This window comes from Meles meles, chromosome 1 (genome assembly GCF_922984935.1).
Source record: "Meles meles chromosome 1, mMelMel3.1 paternal haplotype, whole genome shotgun sequence".
In the NCBI taxonomy this organism is placed as follows: domain Eukaryota; kingdom Metazoa; phylum Chordata; class Mammalia; order Carnivora; family Mustelidae; genus Meles; species Meles meles.
The window spans coordinates 51,742,346-51,763,462 of NC_060066.1; the positions used below are offsets into that span (position 1 = coordinate 51,742,346).

Sequence of the window (21,117 nt, forward strand, 5' to 3'; positions counted from 1 at the left end):
AATTTAGCGTGCTCATTAAGTAGAGAACAGTTCTGAAGATCCAGGTTTCCTACATCTTGGCATAGTTATTTTCATATATTTTATCATAATAACATAAAGTGTATGTTAGTTCAACATGATTCCTTCATATTATTTTAAAAACACCCTGTGGCATTGAGCTGTAGCAAGAGAATAATCTGACACCAACTTGACTAAGTAGCAATTTGTTGTTTGTTATAATTTCAGTCAAAATTTGAGTTGATTATAGGCTAATCCCTTTCATTTGTGCTCATACTATCTAGGTGACTAAGGCAAAATTCCTGGTCTACTGTGCCCATGTGTAGTAAGTTGAATGGTGGCACCTCAGAAAGAAATGCCATGTTCTAATCCCCAGAATCTATGCATATATCGATTTTTTTTTTTTTTTTGCAAAAGGGTTTTTACAGATGCAATTAAATTAACAGTTTCCAAGTGACACCATCTTGAGTTTTCGAGGTAGGGTCTAAATCCAATGAAAATGACTTTGTAAGAGAAAGGCAGAGATTTGACACAGAAAGGAGAGGAAAAGATAAACAGAGAAGGAGGCAATATTAAGAAAGAGGCAGAAATTTGGAGCTATGCAGCCATAAACCAAGGATCATCTGGAGTGACCAGTGCAGGAGAAGTCAAGGGAGGATTCTCCCTTAGAAACTTTAGTAGGAATAGGGCCTTCCTGACACCTTTATTTTGTACTTTTGTCCTCAAGAATTTTTTGAGAATAATATTTTGTTGCTTTAAGCCTTTAAATTTATATTACTTTGTTGCAGAAGCCCTAGAAAACTAATGTAGGCACAATTCCTAGTCTCATAAAGCTCAGGGTCATGAAAGAATCAGACCTATATGCAAAAAATTTAAATAGGAAATATCACTGTAAGACACTTTTTTTTTTTTAAACATTTATTTATTTGAGGGAGAGAGAGAGTGTGTGTGTGTGTGTGTGTGTGTGTGTGTGTGTGTGTGTGTGTGAGCAGAGGAGGGGCAGAGGGAGATGGAGAGAGAGAATCTCAAGCAGGTTCCATGCCCAGGGCAAGACTGAGTCTGGGCTTGATCTCAGAACTCTGAGATCCTTCAAAGAATACCTCTCAGGGTTCTGAGATCATGACCTGAGCCCAAACCAAAAGTTAGACATTTAACCAGCTGTACCACCCAGATGCCCCTGTTTTTCACAAATTTTAATGAGTCAACAAGAGGATCAGTGTGGGGATTCTTCATTGGCATCAGGAAATCCTTTGTTTTTGACCTCTCACTCCCATCTCTGTGTTCTCAGTGGATGTAGATCCTTTACAATGAGCTTCTTGGATTCTATCTTTTGTGGATAACTTGAATGTGAATCCGCTTTACTTGTTTGCTTTGTGTTTTGGTTCTTACTATTTTTTTTTAAAGATTTTATTTTTTTATTTGAGAGAAAGAGAACACAAGAGAGTGAGAAGATAGCATGAGCTGGGGAAGAGAAACAAACCGCCTGCTGAGCAGGGAGCCTGACAAGATACAGGACTTGATCCCAGGACCCCAGGATCATAACCTGAGCTGAAGGCTTAACTGACTGAGCTAGCTGGGTGCTCCAGTCAGTACCATTTGTCACACATGAGCACCCGGGTGTGCGCACACACAGTGCACACACAAGACCTGCCAAATGTATAAAGCAGTTAGTGTAGTGCCTTGCACATAATATAAGCTTATGTAAGATTTCTGTTAAAATATGATTAGTGAATATTATATATACAATATAAACATATTTGAAGTATGTGACATTTTTAAAGTGATATGAATTGTTTTGCTTATAAATTTAAGTACATTTTCAACCTTCACTTAATCTACACTTAATCAACCTTCACTAAATCTACACTTAATTTCTTGGACTTCTGTTTGTGGGTTGGCTCTTTTTCCAAATATGATCAATAAATGACTCAATTCCCAAATGATGAAACTTCTTTTATAAAAATAAGTGTGAAAAAACTGCAGAAATTTTCAAGGAACTTGATTTTGATGCACGAAATTGAAGAAAAACTACTCTGCAGGAAACTCAATTTCAAGATGTAAAAGTGTTGCTGGGCTTATTGATTTGAACTGTATCTTCACCCTGGGATGCCACTTTCTTAACAAACTTTCTACTTTGTTTCTCTGTATATGGAAGAAACAGAAAATATGAAAAATTCACTTTATAAGTTTAATAACATAATATTAATCAAATTATAGCAAGTTGCCCTGAGACAAATAATACATTACACATTAATAAAAGTAATTAATAAAAAAAATCACTAAAAGAATGTGAAGAGGTAGTAAGTTATCAATATGAAATTGACCAATATTGTAGTAATGCTATCTAAGTGAAGAGAGATAAGACATATTTGATTAGAATAAAACCCAATGCAAGCCAATGCTAGAAAGGATATATTGTTTTGATATAGTATTTACATAATATTTTACCTAATTTCCCTTTTCATGGAGAGCTTTCTTGACAGTTGAACGAATTGCAGGAATAAGATCTGGCCCTGCCTGGATTTTGAGTCATTGAATATGAAATATTCAGCAACTCTGTAAAGATGTTCTATCACAACACTTCAGGATATGCTTAAACTTTCAGGATTCTCCTATATAACTTAATAGTAGAGTGGGTAAAAATTTTATTAATATCCATAAATTTGGGAAGAATGCAGAGCAGCATAATACAGTCTAAAATAGGGCAAAAAGAAATGGCTTCTCCTTCATAGTAAGCAGCCAGGGGAGCAGATCTCAGAACATTACTTTAATAAGAAGTAAGTGTTGAAGGATACAAATTCCTGGACATTGTCTTGCCTGGTGTTACTTTGCAAGTAGAATAAAGACAGTTCGAGGGCACAATAAGACACCAAAATCACAGTTAATCCATATATATGGTCTAATAATTCTGTTTCAGTGCACCCTCATGCTTAGTATAAACAACTTTACTTTTCCAGGTCACAGTTTTTATGTGGTATGCTAATTCACAATATTAAAACATTTCTCCCTTCTTTCCTCCCTCTCTCCCTTCCTTCCTTGCTTCTTTCCTTCCTTTATTGTAACAGATATTTTTCAAGCGCCCACAATGTGACTAGAAGTTATTTAACTAAATGTCAGTGATGCAAAGATGTAACACATTCTTGGCTCTGAAGGAGCTTTTATTCTAGAGCAGGAGACAGATAAATATAAGTAAGAAGATGCTTTTAATGGAATGTGGTCAATATTAAAAGTCTGCTCGGAGAACGAACTAAGATAGCACAACTACGGCTACTATGGCGTAGGCAGTCTCACAGAAAAATAGAATTCAATGTCAAGGTAGTTGATCCTTATACAGTGATTTTCATGTAAAGTTTCAATCCTTATACATGGTTTTCATTCTTTGGAAACTCATGTGAAAAAATACTTCCATTTTAAAGGTGGATGGTTATATGTAATTGTAGCAGAGCTAAAATGCAAACATTTAATTATTGGAAAACAAACAACCCAAAGGGACTTAGTGCAGCATTCTATAAGCTTTAAAGTACATTACCACTGAATAAACAATAGGAATTTCTAAACTGTAGTGAAACATCAAAGGACTTTATATTCAAAATACATTTTTCATTTTATTTTTATTTCATTGGTTCAACATTCAAAGTAAAATTTCTATTCAAACACAATGAATGAATGTTTGAATGAATTCATTCAAACATACTGAAATCAGGAAAAATTAGATCAAAGAGAAATGTATTCTAAAGTCTATAGTATGCTACACAGGAAATTTTTATCTTAAAATAAAACAATAACCCAACTGTAGAAATGACTGCAATGTAAAATGATAAATTATTAATTATTTATTTAGCAACTAAAATAATCAATCCTCTGCTCTCATCAGATGATAGTGTTTATTCCAAATTAAATCATAGTCATTCTCTATTATCTTTTGAAAACATAATGGAGTTATGGTAAGATGCTAATAATTGAGCTAAAGCTTACATTCTTCTTAAGGTAAAAACCACCCAAACTAAGCAAAACTAGCAATAGTGTTGTGTTGAAAATGTATTTGACCAGAATCTCATTAATTTATTTTGTAGAGGGGTGCCTGGGTGGCTCAGTAGTTAAGCGGCTGCCTTTGGCTCAGGTCATGATACCAGGGTCATGGATTTGAGCCCCACACTGGGCTGCCTGCTCGGCGGGAAGGCCTGCTTCTCTTTCTCCCATTCCCTCTGCTTGTGTTCCCTCTCTCGCTTTATTTCTCTCTGTCAAATAAATATAAAATCTTAAAAAAAATTAATTTGTAGAATGGAATGATATCAATTGTGTCTAAAATTTGTTGGGGAAATTTTATGAGAGGATGTTTATAATTTATCCTAGCACAAAGCAGGTGCTCAGTGAATGCAGGAAGCAGATCCTTCCTAAACTCCTACCTTGGATAGCCACACATGCCCTCCCTATGTTTTCCATAAGGATAATATGTTTTGCTTGTCCCAATAAACAATGGCTTTGTACAATTGCTGTAAAGGATATAATGAATAATTATGTTTAATTATTATTAATATTTTGCATTTTCACATATTTTTATACCTCTTTATCTATAATTAGGTAATTATTTAATAATAATTATTTGCAGAGGCTACTTGGGAGAGTGTCATCCTTAAGACATATTGGCTGAAACTGACCCATTGGCTTGCTGTCATTATGCAGGCCAGGGAATACAGGGCAAGATCTCTGTTAAAGAGTTGCAGAACATCATTTTTTTTCTAGTAAAAGTAAAGCCGGCTAGTCTTATGTTTTAGCCAATCTGTTTTTCTTTTAGGCAAATAAGGTAGATTTTTAGTAGGTGTAACTCAGTGGTTAAAACAGGAAGTCCTGCTTTGGAAGTCTGGGAACCTCACATTCTAGTAGCTTATGTCTGAATCACAAGAATATAGTCCATTTTTTCCCTATGTAATCATGTGATATAATTGCTATTAAAATGCTTTTCAATAAGTTACTCTTTCTCATTCAAGCTCATATGTTTCTATCAGTACATATCTTAAATGACTCCCTAGAATTTCCAAATTGTTCATGGTCTTCCCTTTAAACAGCAAATTTTGTATAAGATTTTAAAGTAAGCCTATAAAATCTGGATCATGTAAAACAATAACAGATTTCACATATGTATTGTCTCTTCTAGTTCTGCTAATGGGTTAGGCAACTGTATTATCCTAGTCAATATTTTAAATTTGCTAAGAAAATAAATATGAGAAGTATGTGTGTGTGTGTGTGTGTGTGTGTGATTTCTGGAGATTGAACAATGGCCTTGACTGAGAGTGAGCACGCATATTCTGACTAGTAATGTACTTTGCAGTAATATTTTCAAGAGTATACTGAGTGGTCAAACAGTGAATTGTAAAATCCTGAAGATGGTAATACTAAGCAGTTTTCTTTGCTTCTTTACCACTGTTGTGAGCAGTTTCTTAATTTTAACTTTATACTATGAATATTTCCATGCAAAGGTGAAAAGGACAATTAACTTCCCCATACTATTAGTTAGCATGAGAAGACATCACCAATAGCCATATTTTCACATATGTTTTTCAAGATCCATGATTACCCTTTGAGAATCAATTAAAAGTCAATTTCTTTGGTTTTTCAATCAATTGTTCTATTCCTAGGCTTGGAACCAATCCTGGCATCCAAAGAAAAATGAATTTGCACAATATAGTCACTACTTGTTTTTGTTTGTTTGTTTGTTTTTGTTGTTGTTTGGTTTGGTTTGGTTTTTATTTGGCAGAGAGAGAGAGAGAGCACGAGAGAGCACAAGTAGGCAGAGCAGCAGGCAGAGGGAGAGGGAGAAGCAGGCTCTCCATGGAGCAGGGAGCCCGATGGGGGCTCAATCCCAGGATGCTGGGATCATGGCCTGAGCTGAAGGCAGTGGCTTAACCGACTGGGCCACCCAGGCGCCCCATAGTCACTATTTGTAACGTCAGGTGCAGCACACCAGTTAGACACACTTAACGGTAATTATGCTCCTTTTGGTCATGAAACATCTAAAACTTGCAAACTCCTTTTAGTTTAAATGAAAATTTTTATCTCCTAACAGTAAGGGGCTGGAACTTTCTCATGAACTAGTTTAGATTTTATAATATCATAGTCAGTTGTATAAATCTTTGAATGCAAATATTCTATTGTCATAATTTTGGTCTCCTAACATAATGTAGCAAAAAATCATTACCTCTGTAAGTCTTAAGTGTAAAATTTAAGGATATTCTTGATGAGATTTTTTTTTTTTACTTCTTGCTGGAGATAATTTTATGATATGTAACTAAGGATAGTTAATGTAATAGATTTTAAGTGCATCAGAATTTTAAAGTCCAAGTAAGTGTTTTCTCTTGAGTGAATATCTTAAGGCACAATATATTTATATTAGTAGTTTTGTCATCTTTAAAGGTGTAATTGGAATAAAAATTAAGAAAATAAAGATGCAATTAGAACATTCATATTAGAATAATTGGAAAACTGGGTCACCTGGGTGGCTCAGTTGGTCAAGCCACTGCCTTCAGCTCAGGTCATGTTCCCAGAGTCCCAGGATCAAGTCCCACATTGGGCCCCAACTCCAAGGGGAGTCTGCTTCCCCTTCTGACCTTCTCCCCTCTCTTGCTCTCTCTCTCAAATAAATAAATAAAATCTTAAAAAAAAAAGAGTAATTGGAAAACTTTCTTTTGCCTTCTCTTAAAAAACTTAGTGATGTTTTAAGTGTGACAACACCCCCCCCCATTAAATCCATTATGTGCTGAAAGTTATAACAGTCACACTTCTGATTACAATCATCTCCTTCTCTGACCTGATGGGCCATATAAGATGTTCCTAAATAGTAGACAGTATCCTGATGGCAGATAAAAGAGTTGAGAATTTTCTAATCTGAGCAAAAACAATTTGTTTGGAGAGATGAGTAATCTCACATAAATACTGTATTCACTGACAATGTTGTGTTCAGCACTGAAAAATGTATAAAGCAGGAAAGGAAGATAGAAAATGCTCTTGGAGCATTTACTAAAATATGATAACTTGTTGAGGCTTCAAGGAGACAACATGTAAGCTAGAACACGAAGGAAATGGAAGAACTAGCTCTGCAGGTATCTGTGGGAAGACTGCTGGGGGAAGAGTACAAGGAGTGGGTAGAGGGTGCCTGCATATCTGAAAGCTAACAAAGATGGCGGTAACCTACAGTGGTGTGAATCAAGTGGGTAACTGTTGCACAAGAGGTTGGCAAGCCATTGGCATTAAGATCATGTAGATTATTTTAATGACCAGTTCACTCGGGACCTAAAGAGGAGCTATGGAATAGATTAAAAAGAGGGAAGAGATGAGATGAGGAAACCAAACAGCAAACTACTAATAAGCCAGAAAAAAGTAGATGTTTTTAGACAAGTTCTGAGAAGAGATTTGAGTTGGAGTAAATAAGATTGGCTGGTTGATTGAATGTGGAGTGTGACAGAGAAGAGACTGTCAGTGAGGCGCTTGGTTGAACAGAGGAGGAGGAATTTGTAGTTACTGATGGGGTAAAATATCTAGTTTAAGAAACTTTTCCAGAGGGGTAGGATAGATGATCAGGGATTCCCTTTTAGTGTTACCTTTGCATTTATATGTGCATATATGCATTAATATTTTATACTTATTCAGGTAGAAATGTTTGTAAACTGTTGAATATATAACCCTAATATATAAAAGACGGTTTACTTTCAGATAGGAGGGGAAGCCTGTATTTCAGCTTTTCCATTCCAGATTATTTATTGGAGAAGTGTTTGCATACAATCACTTCAGCTCTCAATTATTACATTGGTTAAATTACTTAGTTGCAGTACAGAACATCTAGACTAGTTTGAGCAGAAATGGATTTAAGAGAGATAGAACATTGTGGGCATGCCTGAAGAAAATGACTCAAAGCTGAGCTTTTGGGAATGACATACAGATCCGCAATATAGAAAGTTGCTCTCCCAAGGGAACTGCTGCCTCTTCTTGTAATCAAGTTTCTGCCAACACAGAAAGCTGCCTCCACAGCTGCCAGGTCCAGAACCACTTCACCTCTGTCACAGTCTTGCATCAGGAGAAAATACATGTCTCCTACTTTGCATTTTCTTTAGTTCATTTAGTCCTACCACAGTTTCATTCAAGTATATTAGATTGCCAGAAGCATATTCATATATCTGTACTGCAGGAGCAAAAGAAGCTAGGAAACAGAATATATGTCTATCTTAAATTTTACATTAGGATTTACACTGTGGAAGACTCAATATCACATAAAAACCCACATTATCAACAAGTTTGGGGTCGTCATTTCTATCCCATTGGTCTCTGGTCCCTCCATTTGGGACTTGCAGGCTAAATGCTTGGTGAGGGTGACCTGACACAAAATAATAAGGCTGTTGTTCCTTCACAAGTGTGTGATTAATTCACACCCTTACTAGATTTTTCAACTGTATAGACTTTTCCAAAGCAAGGTACAAAGTGAGAAAACTGATTATATTTCTGTGGCTTATACACTGGCTTTGAAGATTTACAATAAAAGAGCTCAAACTTTAGAGACAGTAAAGAAATTAGAAAAGATGGTGTAATTAGGACATAATGATCTAGAACTTTGATATACATAATGAGGAAAATATTTTAGAAGTAAGCCTGGTGGTGAAAAGACCTGGATTTATTTCCTTGTTCTTTCCTTCATGACTTAAAATCTTGGGAATATGACTTGTCTTCAGAAGGGAAAATAATTTTGATTGAAGCATTTTTTAAAAATATTTTGGAACCTAGACATCAAATAAAAATCAGAAGGTAGGTGTAAGACTGGGTACTGTAAGTAATGTAAGTTTTATTCTGTTGCTTTGTGCTGAACTCCTACTATTTTGTTGCCCTTTTACTAGATGCTGAGGGTAGAATTGAGAATAAGGTAGCTCCTGTGGGTAGAGATGGAGGATATAATTAGGGTAAAGGCATGGTAATGAAACAAATATTCTGAGATGCCAGGTCATGAGACGTGTACTTACAACATTGATAATGGATGCAGTTCAGCATTGGCATAAGTAATAGCACACATGTCTGTAATAGTAGGTTGTGATCATTTTGTGGAGGGCAAATGCCAGGTTGAGGAATTGACACTGAATTTGGAATATTATCTAGGAGGCTCTAAAGGCTTTCTTAACAGAGGACAATGTGATCTTTGCTACTTTATAAGATTATATTAAGATTTCTTTAATGATATTTGAGAGGTACAAAGGATATTTATATCTAAAATGCTATAATGGGTATGATCTTATTCTATCTACATAAACCCTTAATGCCAGATAGGTAAATGATATTTCTTTTTGCCATTTTACTACTAGGAGGTTTTCAGTTTTCTAAGGTCAGACAGTTCAGAACACAAACCTATATTTTAAGGTAACTGTGAGGTCATATTTTAAAAATATCTTTCATAGGATTTTTTAAATCCTAAAGAGGTCAAGCCATATTTTCTCTTGAATAGCTGAAACCTGCAGATCCTTTTGGTTGAAGCATTAATTTAAATTCCACCACATGCAAACAGTTTTAAATATGTATAAGGGAAGAAAATTTTTCCTTTCTTCCCTTCTTGATTCTTTGGCTGATCTAATAATTACATTGACATGAGACAGGTTAACAGGAGAAAAAACTATGTTTTGTACATACCGGAGTTCATAAAAATATGAGACTCAAAGAAGTGACTAAAGCAGGCAGCTTTTATATCTTTCAGGCAAAGAAATAATAAATTTGTGACAAACTGACAAGACAAAGAAGTTTGGGCTTGGGGTAGTAAATTAGTGAAGTAACAAGATTTGTTTATATAGCCTTCTTGGCCCTGAATTTCCTCTCTGGTGATAAGGATGTCTTCTGATACAGGAAAGGTATGTTTCTCATGGGAGATTTATTTTCTGCTCTCAAGGGCACAGAAAAGGGTCATGGTGTCCTCTTCACACTGGCTGTTTCTTAAGAAACTTTAATTTAAAATAATCAATATGCCAAAGTGGCATATTTTGGGGCAGCCTGCCCTGAACCATGTCAACAGAGGCTTACAGGTTCTGTGATCCACAAGCAGTAAAATAGATCCACTAGTTTGGAGGGTTCCAAATACATGAAGGACTCTTCCTCCAAATAATAGTTATTAAAGCTAAATGTGCTGTGTTTACAAACACTTGTTTTTAAATTGGTAAATTGGTTTTGCTCATCCATAGTGACTATATTAGGTTTAAACTACTGTGAAATTGTGAAATTAACTTTACTAATCATATTTGTAGAAAAGATTTTCAAAGCAGAAAAGTAGGTCAAAAGGTTAAATTTTTGACTTAGATTTCAGTAGTTATTAGTGAAACATAACTGGATTTCTGTTTACTTGAATTACATTTCCATGAACAGAAATTGCTCTATAACAGAATCATTCATGGAATTATGCAGGAAATTCGGAGAACATTAGACAATTGGATCATGAGAAAGACTATAGTTTTTGAGTTGTGCTATCATAGGAAAGGTAAAAAAAAAAGAATTATCCTTCTGATATGTTATAGTGTATGCATAAAGGTATGTGTGTTTTTAAATATCTTTGTGGTATCAAATAAGGATTGCAACCTACTTGACATTTTTTTTCTTTTGCTCTAAATATTTTTTTTTAGATTTATTTATTTATTTGACAGAGAGAGAGATCACAAGTAGGCAGAGAGGCAAGCAGAGAGAGTGAGAGAAGGAAGCAGGCTCCCCACCGAGCAGAGAGCCAGATGCAGGACTCGATCCCAGGACCCTGAGATCATGACTTGAGCTGAAGACAGAGGCTTAACCCACTGAGCCACCCAGGCGCCCCATATTTTGCTCTAAATATATTTTTTAAATATTTTATTTATTTATTTGATAGACAGAGATCACAAGTAGGCAGAGGCAGGCAGAGAGAGAGGAGGAAGCAGGCTCCCTGCTGAGAAGAGAGCCCTAGGCGGAGCTTGATCCCAGGACCCCAGGATCATGACCTGAGCCAAAGGCAGAGGCTTTAACCCACTGAGCCACCCAGGCGCCCCTTTTGCTCTAAATATTAAATGAGTAGGTTTATAGGTTAAAAACCTTGAAGGGCTCTGAGAGTCTAACATGAATACCCTCGAGAAAAACTAAATAATCCTGTTAGTGCTTTTTAGACCTGGAGGCCCACTTCTATTATGGTTCAGTCATTTGGTAGACAGTGAAGAGGCACAGCACTCTGTAATTTACAAGCCCTTAGTTTGGAATGCCAAAGGTAAGTTTGTCACTATCCCTGGAGTGCTTATACCTTTCATGCCATTTCTTGTTAGAACCAAAATAATTGGAAAATTATTTGTTTCCTCACCTACTTTATTTTCTTCACTTCTTTCTTTCTTGCTATTGATGTGGGAGAAAATGTCTTCACTGTATAAAAAAAGAATGAACACATTTGTTTTTGTTTTGTTTTGTTTTCTAAAATATATCTGATCTTGATTATAGCAATGGAATATTCTGAATTAATACATAACATATCTTTTCTTTTTGGTAAATGATTTCCTTTCTGTAACCCTTTGGCTATTAATAATTGACCATGGTTGAAGCCTTATTGCCCTAGGGAACAGAGAATTCCAAAGGAACTCAGTTTGAAAGTTGTGTGAAATTATTGTCCTTGAGTTCCAAAACTTTGTTGAAGTGCAACTTGGATTTTGACTGCAAGAGCTGTGCATTTGATGGGACTTCTGGGGGCTCAGTTGTTTGAACATCGGACTTTTGATTTCTGCTCAGGTCATGGTCTCAGGGTTGTGAGATGGAGTCCTGGGGTCAAGCCCTGCATAGGGCTCCATGCTCAGCAGGGAATCTGCTTGAGATTCTCTCTCTCCCTCTTCCTTTGCCCCCGCGCCCATAAGGAAATCTTTTTTAGCTATACATTTGCATGATTTTGAAAACATTTATTTCCATTAAGTTTGGCTTTGGCTACCAAATTGAAGTTTAGCAAACTCTGTTGCCTAAAGCATAAAGTATAGAGAAATGAAAGACTATACAAAGAAGTTTCCTAATGTGCAGAAAGAAAAATGATGCAGAAAATTACTAAACTAGGGTTGGAAACTTTGAAGAGGATTGAAAAAGAAAATCATAAGAATTTAGCTGTTAGTATGGGTGGGGAGTACTGTCTCCTGCCGTTTCCTTCATTATAGAATTCTTAGAAGATGGCGGAGGTGCTGCAGCAGCAAAAATTCCAGAATAGTTTAGGAGATCACAAGAAAATAGTGGAGTCATGCCTTACTTTTTAGTGTGAGCCAGGACATTTAAATATGACCAATTATTTAAACATGACACATAAGCAGAAGAATAGCAAAGACTTAGTAAAGTATCCAGAAAGATGGGACTTGGGGCAACTTCGCAGAAGAGTGTGAACTATAGAAGATACTGGAAAAGAAACTAAAAGCTCTTGTTCACCAAGGAAGAATCAGAAATAATCAGTTTAGAACATCTGTGGTCAGTAAGAGGAAGAACAGAATGCTTGGACCTGGTAACCAAAAGACATATATTGAATATACGTATCAGCAGAGAATGCAAATGTGTTCTAACGAATGCCAGAGGAGGAAAGCTACTTCTACCCAGATGCCAGCAGAGGAAAGATGACTAAAGATGTAGCAATGCACTTTCAAGGCCATGCCTGTCCCTTTGCAGTTTAGAAAATGGCTGAGCAGAAGAAATGGTAAGCATTGAGGGAAAGAGTTCTGCAGGTCGATCAGGTATTATCTTAAAGAGGCCAAATGGGTAAGATTAAACCATATATTTATATTTTTATATATTTATATACATATAAATATAATATATATTATATTTTTATATATTTATATATTATATATTTTTATATTTATAAACCATATATTTATATTAAACCATGTATTTAACCATAAATACAAAGAAGGATGAAAATCTAGATTATAGTTAATATGTCCTCGTAAAGTTAACGTTTGTACTCTTGATTTATATGAACTATTAAACTGTGAAGTATATGTGCTACATCAACAGCCTTAGTAGTATATTTCTTCTTAATATGTAGGGGAGAATATGGACTTAAATGGGAAAATAATGTTTTGTTTGGGTTTGTACAAATACATCATCATATTTATTAAACCTGAGTTACTATAGCATGCACACACACACACTCCCTGAAATCCAATGTTTCCTAAGCAGCGATAATTTCTTTTTTTTTTTTTTAAAGATTTTATTTATTTGACAGACAGAGATCACAAGTAGATAGAGAGGCAGGCAGAGAGAGAGAGAGGGAAGCAGGCTCCCTGCTGAGCAGAGAGCCCTGATGTGGGACTCGATCCCAGGACCCTGAGATCATGACCTGAGCCGAAGGCAGCAGCTTAACCCACTGAGCCACCCAGGCGCCCCGCAGCGATAATTTCTTTACCATCTTCTTCATTTTTGTCATATCTACATACCACTGGTTTTAATTGATTTAATACTTTATCTATGCTTACTTTTAAAACATTACTTTCCTAATAATTCTAATTGAAAGAAATTATATAAATTAAACCTTTAGTGGACTGAGAGTTAATTTGTATTTATTCATATTAATTATAAAATTATTATTGAAAGGATAATAAAATCCACATAACACCCCAAATTTTAGCTAATAACATCTAGTAGTCACTTACTAAATTTTGGAAAACACTGATCTCATTAATAATGAAGTGGAAAAAATAAAATGAAAGTTTATTTAAGGACCTTATATTCAGTATTTCTTAGTAAAGTAACATTTAACATATATTTGTTGTTGTTGTTGTTGGGAAAAGGAAACATCATCACTCTTTGGAATTGGTCTATCCTTACATGACATTTAGCAGCTGGTACTAAATGCCAGGATCATCATGAAATCCACTTCCCAATCATTTCTAACCACTTCTTAATAGATTTTGGTGCCAACAATCTTTATGCCAAGGGTATGTATTCACTCTTAAATTAAAAATAAATCTTTAGGGACACCTGGGTGGCTCAGTTAAGCATCAGCCTTTGGCTCAGGCCGTGATCCCAGGGTGCTGGGATGAAGCTCTGCATAAGTCTCCCCACTCAGTGGGGAGTCTGCCTTTCCCTCCCCCTGCTCATGTATGCACTCTCTTTCTCTCCCCCCTCTTCCTCTCAAATAAATAAATAAAATCTTTAAAAAATCTTTAATTCACTCAGTCTATTACAATACACTTGATGGTTTATAAAATATCAGAATTGGAGAAAAGCATTTTGAAAGAAAAATATTAGTAGGACAAGATGACAGGTCAGGAATATCTATTTGTAATTAAAATGCAGAAGACATTAGGAAATATGAAACCAACTAAACTGGTAGACTAGGAATTGTATTTTTATATCTTTTAAGTAAGAATATATTGAACCTTGTGCAAGAGAAATAGAAAGAGCCTTAGTTGGATCAAAGAACAAGTCAATTTCTTTCTAGATTTTGTCATGCTTTGGCATGAAGTTGTAAAAAAAATTGAGGGACTAATTCATTTTTTGCATGTAAATCCATTTTTCCAAACACTATTGAAGAGACTGTCTTCTCTTCCTTGTGTATTCCTGGAACCCTTGTTGAAGATGAGCTGACCATTTTCCTCAACAATATTTATCGAAGAGACTGTCTTCTCCCATTGTGTATTCTTGGAACCCCTGTTAAAGATGAGTTGACCATATATGTGTGGATTTATTTCTGGTCCCTTTATCCTGTTTTATTGGTCTATATATTTGTTTTTATTCCAATACCATACTATTTAGATTATGGTAGCTTTGTAATATAGTTTTTTTTTAACTTTTTTTATTATATTATGCTAATCACCATACAGTATATCATTAATTTTTGATGTAGTGTTCCATGATTGTGTATAACACCCAGTACTCCATGCAATACATGCCCTCCTTTTTTTTTTTTTTCCATTTTAATTTATTTCTTTTCGGTCTTCCAAAATTTATTGTTTTATGCACCACAACCAGTGCTCCATGCAATATGTTTCCTCCATAATATCCACCATCAGGCTCACCCAAATCCCCACCCCCTTTCCAAAACCTTCAGTTTGTTTCTCAGAGTTCATGGTCTCTCACGATTTGTCTTCCCCTCTGATTTCCCCCAACTCACTTCTCCTCTCCATCTCCCAATGTCCTCCATGCTATTTCTTATGCTCCACAAGTAAGTGAAACTAGATGATAATGTTTATCTGCTTGACTTACTTCACTCAGCATAATCTATTCCAGTCCCATCCATGTTGATACAAAAGTTGGGTATTCAACCTTTCTAATGGAGGTGTAATACTTCAGTGTATATTATCAACCATATCTTCTTTATCCATTCGTCTGTTGAAGGGCATCTTCGTTCTTTCCACAGTTTGGCGATTGTGGCCATTGCTGCTATGAACAAGAGGGTACAGATGGCCCTTCTTTTCACTACATCTGTATCTTTGGGGTAAATACCCAGTAGTGCAACTGCTGGGTCATAGGTAGCTCTATTTTTAATTTCTTAAGGAATCTCCACGCTGTTTTCCAAAGTGGCTGCACCAACTTGCATTCCCACCAACAGTGTGACAGGGTTTCCCTTTCTCCACATCCTCTCCAACACTTATTGTTTACTGTCTTGTTAATTTTGGCCATTCTAATTGGTGTAAGGTGGTATATCAGTGTGGTTTTGATTTGAATGTCCCTGATTGCTAATAATAATGAACATTTTTTCATGTGCCTATTAGCCATTGGAAAAAAGACAGTCTCTGGGAAACTCTTTTCTCCTCTGCACGCACTTAACTTTGGCATTGGCAGTGATAGCATGCAACATGTGCTTTGGCGGCTGGAGAATGGGGAGCTGGAACACAACCGACCCAAGATCATGGTGGTCTGGGTGGGTACCAAGAACCATGGGCACACAGCAGAGCAAGTGACTGGTGGCATCAAGGCCACTGTGGAACTGGTGAACCAGCGGCAGCCCCAGGCCCGCATCATGGTGCTGGGCCTGCTTCCGAGGGGCCAACACCCTAACCCACTTCGTGAGAAAAACCGATGGGTGAACGAGCTGGTCCGAGCAGCACTGGCTGGCCACACACAGGCCCACTTCCTGGATGCTGACCCTGGCTTTGTGCACTCAGACGGTACCATAAGTCACCATGACATGTACGATTACCTGCACCTGAGCTGCCTGGGCTACACACCTGTCTGTCGAGCCCTGCACTCCCTGCTTCTGCGTCTGCTGGCCCAAGAGCAGGGCCAGGGGGTCCCTCTGCCAGAGGCCACACCCTAAGCATTCTCCCTCCCCGACATTAAATTTTCGTTCCTCAAAAAAAAAAAAAAAAAAATTTTGGAGCTATGTATAGAAGAATGAAACTCGACAATTCTCTTACACCATACACAAAGATAAACTCAAAATGGATAAAAGACCTCAACATGAGGCAGGAATCTATCAAAATCCTAGAGAAGAACATAGGCACTAATGTCTTCGACATTTACCGCAGCAACTTCTCCCAAGATACATCTCCAAAGGCAAAGGATACAAAAGTGAAAATGAATTTTTGGGACTTCATCAAGATCAAAAGCTTCTGCATAACAAAGGAAACAGTCAACAAAACAGAGGCAACCCAGGGAATGGGAGAAGATATTCACAAATGACACTACAAAGGGCTAATATCCAAGATCTATAAAGAACTCCTTAAACTCAACACACACAAAACCGATAATCAAGTCAAAAACTGGGCAGAAGATATGAACAGACACTTCTCCAAAGAAAACATAACAAATGGCTAACAGGCACATGTAATATAGTTTTAAATCAGGAAGAGTGATATCTCCAATTTTGTCCTTTTTCTTCTAAATTTATTTGACTATTTGGAGTCTTTAGGGATTCTATAGGGATGTTAGGGCCTTTTTCTATTTCTGTGATCATTTTATTAACTGTGGGCATTTCATATAATGGCTTTTATTGCGCTGAGGTAAGTTCCTTCTATATCCACTTTTTGAGGGTTTTTACCACGAAATGGTGTTGAATTTTCTTAAATGCTGTTTCTGCACCTAATGAGATCATGTGTTTTTTATCATTCATTTTGTTAACATGGTGTATCATACTAATTAATTTACATATGTTGAATGATCCTTGCATGCTGCGAATAAATTCACCCAATCATGGTATTTGACCCTTTTGATGTATGGTTGAATTTGGTTTGTTGAGGATTTTCGTATCTATACTCATCAGGGACATTGGTCTGTAGTTTTCCTTTTTTGTGGTGTCCTTGTCTGGTTTTGGTATCAGGGCAATACATGTCTCATAAAATGAGTTGGGAAGTATTCTTCCTCTTCTATTTTTGGAAGAGTTTAAGAAGGGTTGGTATTAATTCTTCTAGAATATTTGGTAGAATTCACCTATGAATCCATCTGGTCCTGAGCTTTTCTCTGTTAGGAAGTTGTTAATTATTGATCTAATCTCCTTATTGGCTATTCATCTGTTCAAGTTTTCTATTTTTTCTTGATTCAGTTTTGGCACGTTGTAAATTTCTATCTTACACCATGCTACAAAAGTCAACTCAAAATGAATTAAAGACTTAAAAGAAAAGCCTGAAACCAAAAAAAAACTCCTAAAAGAAAACATAAGGGGAACCCTTTTGACATTGGCCTTGGCCATGATTTCTTGGACATAACCCTAAAAGCATAGGTAACAAAAACATAAAAGGACAAATAAGATTATATCAACCAAAAAAACTGATGCACATCAAAGAATACAATCAACAAAGTGAAAAGGCAGCCTTTGGCATGGAAGAAAATATCTACAAAGCATGTATCTGATGAAAGGTTAATAACCAAAAAGATTTTAAAGTGGGCAAAGGACCTGAATATATACATTTCTCCAAAGAAATGCAAATGACTAACAAAAATATGAAAAGATGCTTAGTATCACTAGTTATTAGGTAAATGCCAATTAAAATAATAATATCACTGATTAGAATGGGTATTACTAAAAAAAAAAGCCCCCAAATATAGCAAGTGTTAGTGAAAATGTGAAAAATGAGGAGTCAAGATGGCGGGGAAGTAGGAGGAGGCACCATTTCAACCTGTACCCTAAAGTGAGCTGATTACCTACCAAAGAACTCCGACCACCCATGAAATCAGCCTGAGATCAGAATTATACACGTCTGGATCTCTATAGGAGCAGAAGACGCCAGTGGCAGGTAAAGCAGACTGGGAACGTCCGACTGATATCAGAAGATAAACAAAAGGGGGAGGAAGCCACCAGAGGTGACCGATCGGAAAGTAACACCCCAACACGAGAGTGCTCTGCGTCTGGGGACCAGCATTAACTTGGAGTCTGGTTGAAAGCACTCAAAAAACAGACAGCAAAGGATCGCGGGGGGTAATAGTGGGAACCTGCGCAGTTAGGGTCAGGGACCTAAGTCCCCGGACCCAGGACAGCCTCCCCTGGCGCGGAGCCAGAGAGAGTGCGGCGGAGAAATCAAGTCTCCGTCCCTGAGCGGCCAGTGCACCAGAACGCCAGCGTGCCCGAGAACGAGTGGGGTCTGGCTCCCGTGAGGGGCTGGGAGCCTGGCCAGACGGCAATCCTGAAACGCGCGCGTCCCACACCCTCCCTTGGGTAGGTGCTCATAGGCGCTAGCCTGGAGCTCTGGCATCCGGAAAAACCAGACATTCCCAGCCCGGGACAGCGGGAAAATCTCAGTGTGCGATCTCTGCTCCGAACCTCTCTGGCGGTCTGGAGCTGCCTAGACAGCCACCGCTGCCCTGGTTTTGGGTACAACGAGGAGCTCCTGCATCCCCAGGGACAGTGACTCAGAACCGACTCTGCCAGCAGCTTTTGCAAAACAGTCTGAGGCTTCTCTCTGAGAGGGAGGTCGGGGTGCTGTTTGCTCTCCTCTAAACCTCCAAAAACCATCAAAAGCTGTCAAGGCGAGAGAAAGCAGATGAAAGAACATAAAAACCCCCAGAGAACAAAAGGCTGAAAAAAAGTTTCCTGAAAAAAAAAAGAGCTCACCCCCTTGAGGGGAGCGGGAGGACCTAACTCAGGGAACATCATTGTCTGAAAACCCACGTGGCAGGCCCCTCCCGCAGAAAACCAACCAGGAAGGAAGAAAAAAAAAAAAAAAAGACTACAAGAGAACAATCACCACTACTTCATAAATACAACTTTTATTTTTAACTCTTTACCAATATTCTGGTTCTTTTTTTTTTTTTTTATACATACAGATAATTTTTTAACCTATTTACCATCACACCGAGATGTCCAGTACATCAAATTCTTTAATAACCTTCTAACCTGAACTTTTTGATACATACACCCGTGTTTTTCTTTTGCTTTTCTATTTTTTTTAATTCTTTTTTAATTTTAACTTAATTTAGTCTAGTTTATTCTTTTTTAATCTTTATTTTCTACTATACATATAGAGTTAAACTTCAAGGTAATCCCCTTTCCCCAATCAATGCTACCCCTATAGGCAAACCAGTTTCTAATCCCCCTGTAACTTAGGAAAGTTGAGTCCCTTAACAAAAACATCAAGATACCTTCAGGAAGAATAAAAATAAACTTCCTCACCCACACTGAGAATCTATAACCATTCTCCCAATTTTTCCTTCTGTCAGTGTTTCTGTGAATTTGTGTTTGTCCTGATAATATATAAACCTTATACTTGGGGTTCTTTCTGTTGAGGTTCTTCCCTTTTTTTTTTGCTTATATATATATATTTTTTTCTCTTGTCATATACTTTTATCACTCTTTTTGTCTGTCTGTTTTTGTTTGTATACTCCACAAATCTTACCTTGTGACCCATTTGGGCTGAGCCTTCTATTTTATCTTCCCTTTTTTTCCTATCTCTCTCTCTCTTTTTTTTTCCTTTTTTCTTTCCCCTTTTTTTTTCTTTCTTCTTCTCTATTTCTTTTTCTTCTCGTTTTTCTCTCATTTGGGTGGGGAATCCTGATTGCACAGAAGCGTTCCAGGGTGCACATTGACTGCACCACAATCGATAAGTCCAGCTTCATCTGTTTAGTCATCTCTTACCAAAATGACTAGGAGGAGGAATACCCAAGAGAAGAAAAATACAGAGGATGGGCCTTCTGCAACAGAGCTAATGGCTATCGACATAGACAATATGTCAGAAAAGGAATTCAGACTAACAATTATCCAGGCAATAGCTAGGTTGGAGAAAGCCATGGATGACCAAACAGAATTGAATAGGGCAGAACTGAAAGCCACCAGGGATGATGTTCACAATGTTAGGGCAGAACTGAAAGCCACCAGGGATGATGTTCAAAATGCTCTCAATGAGTTCCAATCCAATCTAAATTCTCTAAAAGCTAGGGTAACTGAAACAGAAGATAGAATTAGTGATCTGGAGGACAAACAGATAGAGAGAAAGGATCAGGAGGAAGCCTGGAACAAACAGCTCAGAAGCCACGAAAACAGAATCAGGGAAATAAACGATGCCATGAAACGTTCCAACGTCAGAATTATTGGAATCCCTGAAGGGGAAGAAAAAGAAAGAAGTCTAGAAGATATAGTGGAAGAAGTTGTCTATGAAAATTTTCCCAATCTCACGAATGGAAACAACGTTCATGTACTAGAGGCAGAAAGATTTCCTCCCAAGATTTTAGATTCTCGAAAGTCCTCACGGCACCTTATCGTTAGAATGGGGAATTTTGTTTCAAGAGAGACCCTCTTAAAAGCAGCTAGGACAAAGAAGCTTCTTACATACAGAGGAAAGCCCATTAGAATAACGTCATACCTTTCCACAGAGACCTGGAAAGCCAGGAAGGGCTGGCAAAATATATTCAGAGTACTAAATGAGAAGAACATGCAACCAAGAATACTCTATCCAGCAAGACTGACATTTAAAATGGATGGAGACACGTGCCCCTTCGGATCACTATGTTTGTATCTTTAGGGTAAATACCCAGTAGTGCAATTGCTGGGTCACAGGGTAGTTCTATTTTCAACATTTTGAGGAACCTCCATGCTGTTTTCCAGAGTGGTTGCACCAGCTTGCATTCCCACCAACAGTGGAGGAGGGTTCCCCTTTCTCCACATCCTCGCCAGCATCTGTCATTTCCTGACTTGTTAATTTTAGCCATTCTGACTGGTGTGAGGTGATATCTCATTGTGGTTTTGCGACGACGTGG

The 21,117-nt window shown here is 37.2% G+C and overlaps 1 protein-coding gene across 1 annotated transcript in view; it reads left to right on the plus strand.

The window, feature by feature from the left end:
- LOC123943927 (platelet-activating factor acetylhydrolase IB subunit alpha1-like) overlaps positions 1-16,283 on the plus strand; it is a 90,856-nt gene extending 74,573 nt beyond the window's left edge. The window contains exon 2 of the mRNA XM_046008496.1: positions 15,723-16,283. Coding sequence (XP_045864452.1) covers positions 15,723-16,249 — 527 coding nt within the window. The 3' untranslated portion in view covers positions 16,250-16,283. The remainder of the gene's footprint in view (positions 1-15,722) is intronic.
- Positions 16,284-21,117: the final 4,834 nt, after the last annotated feature.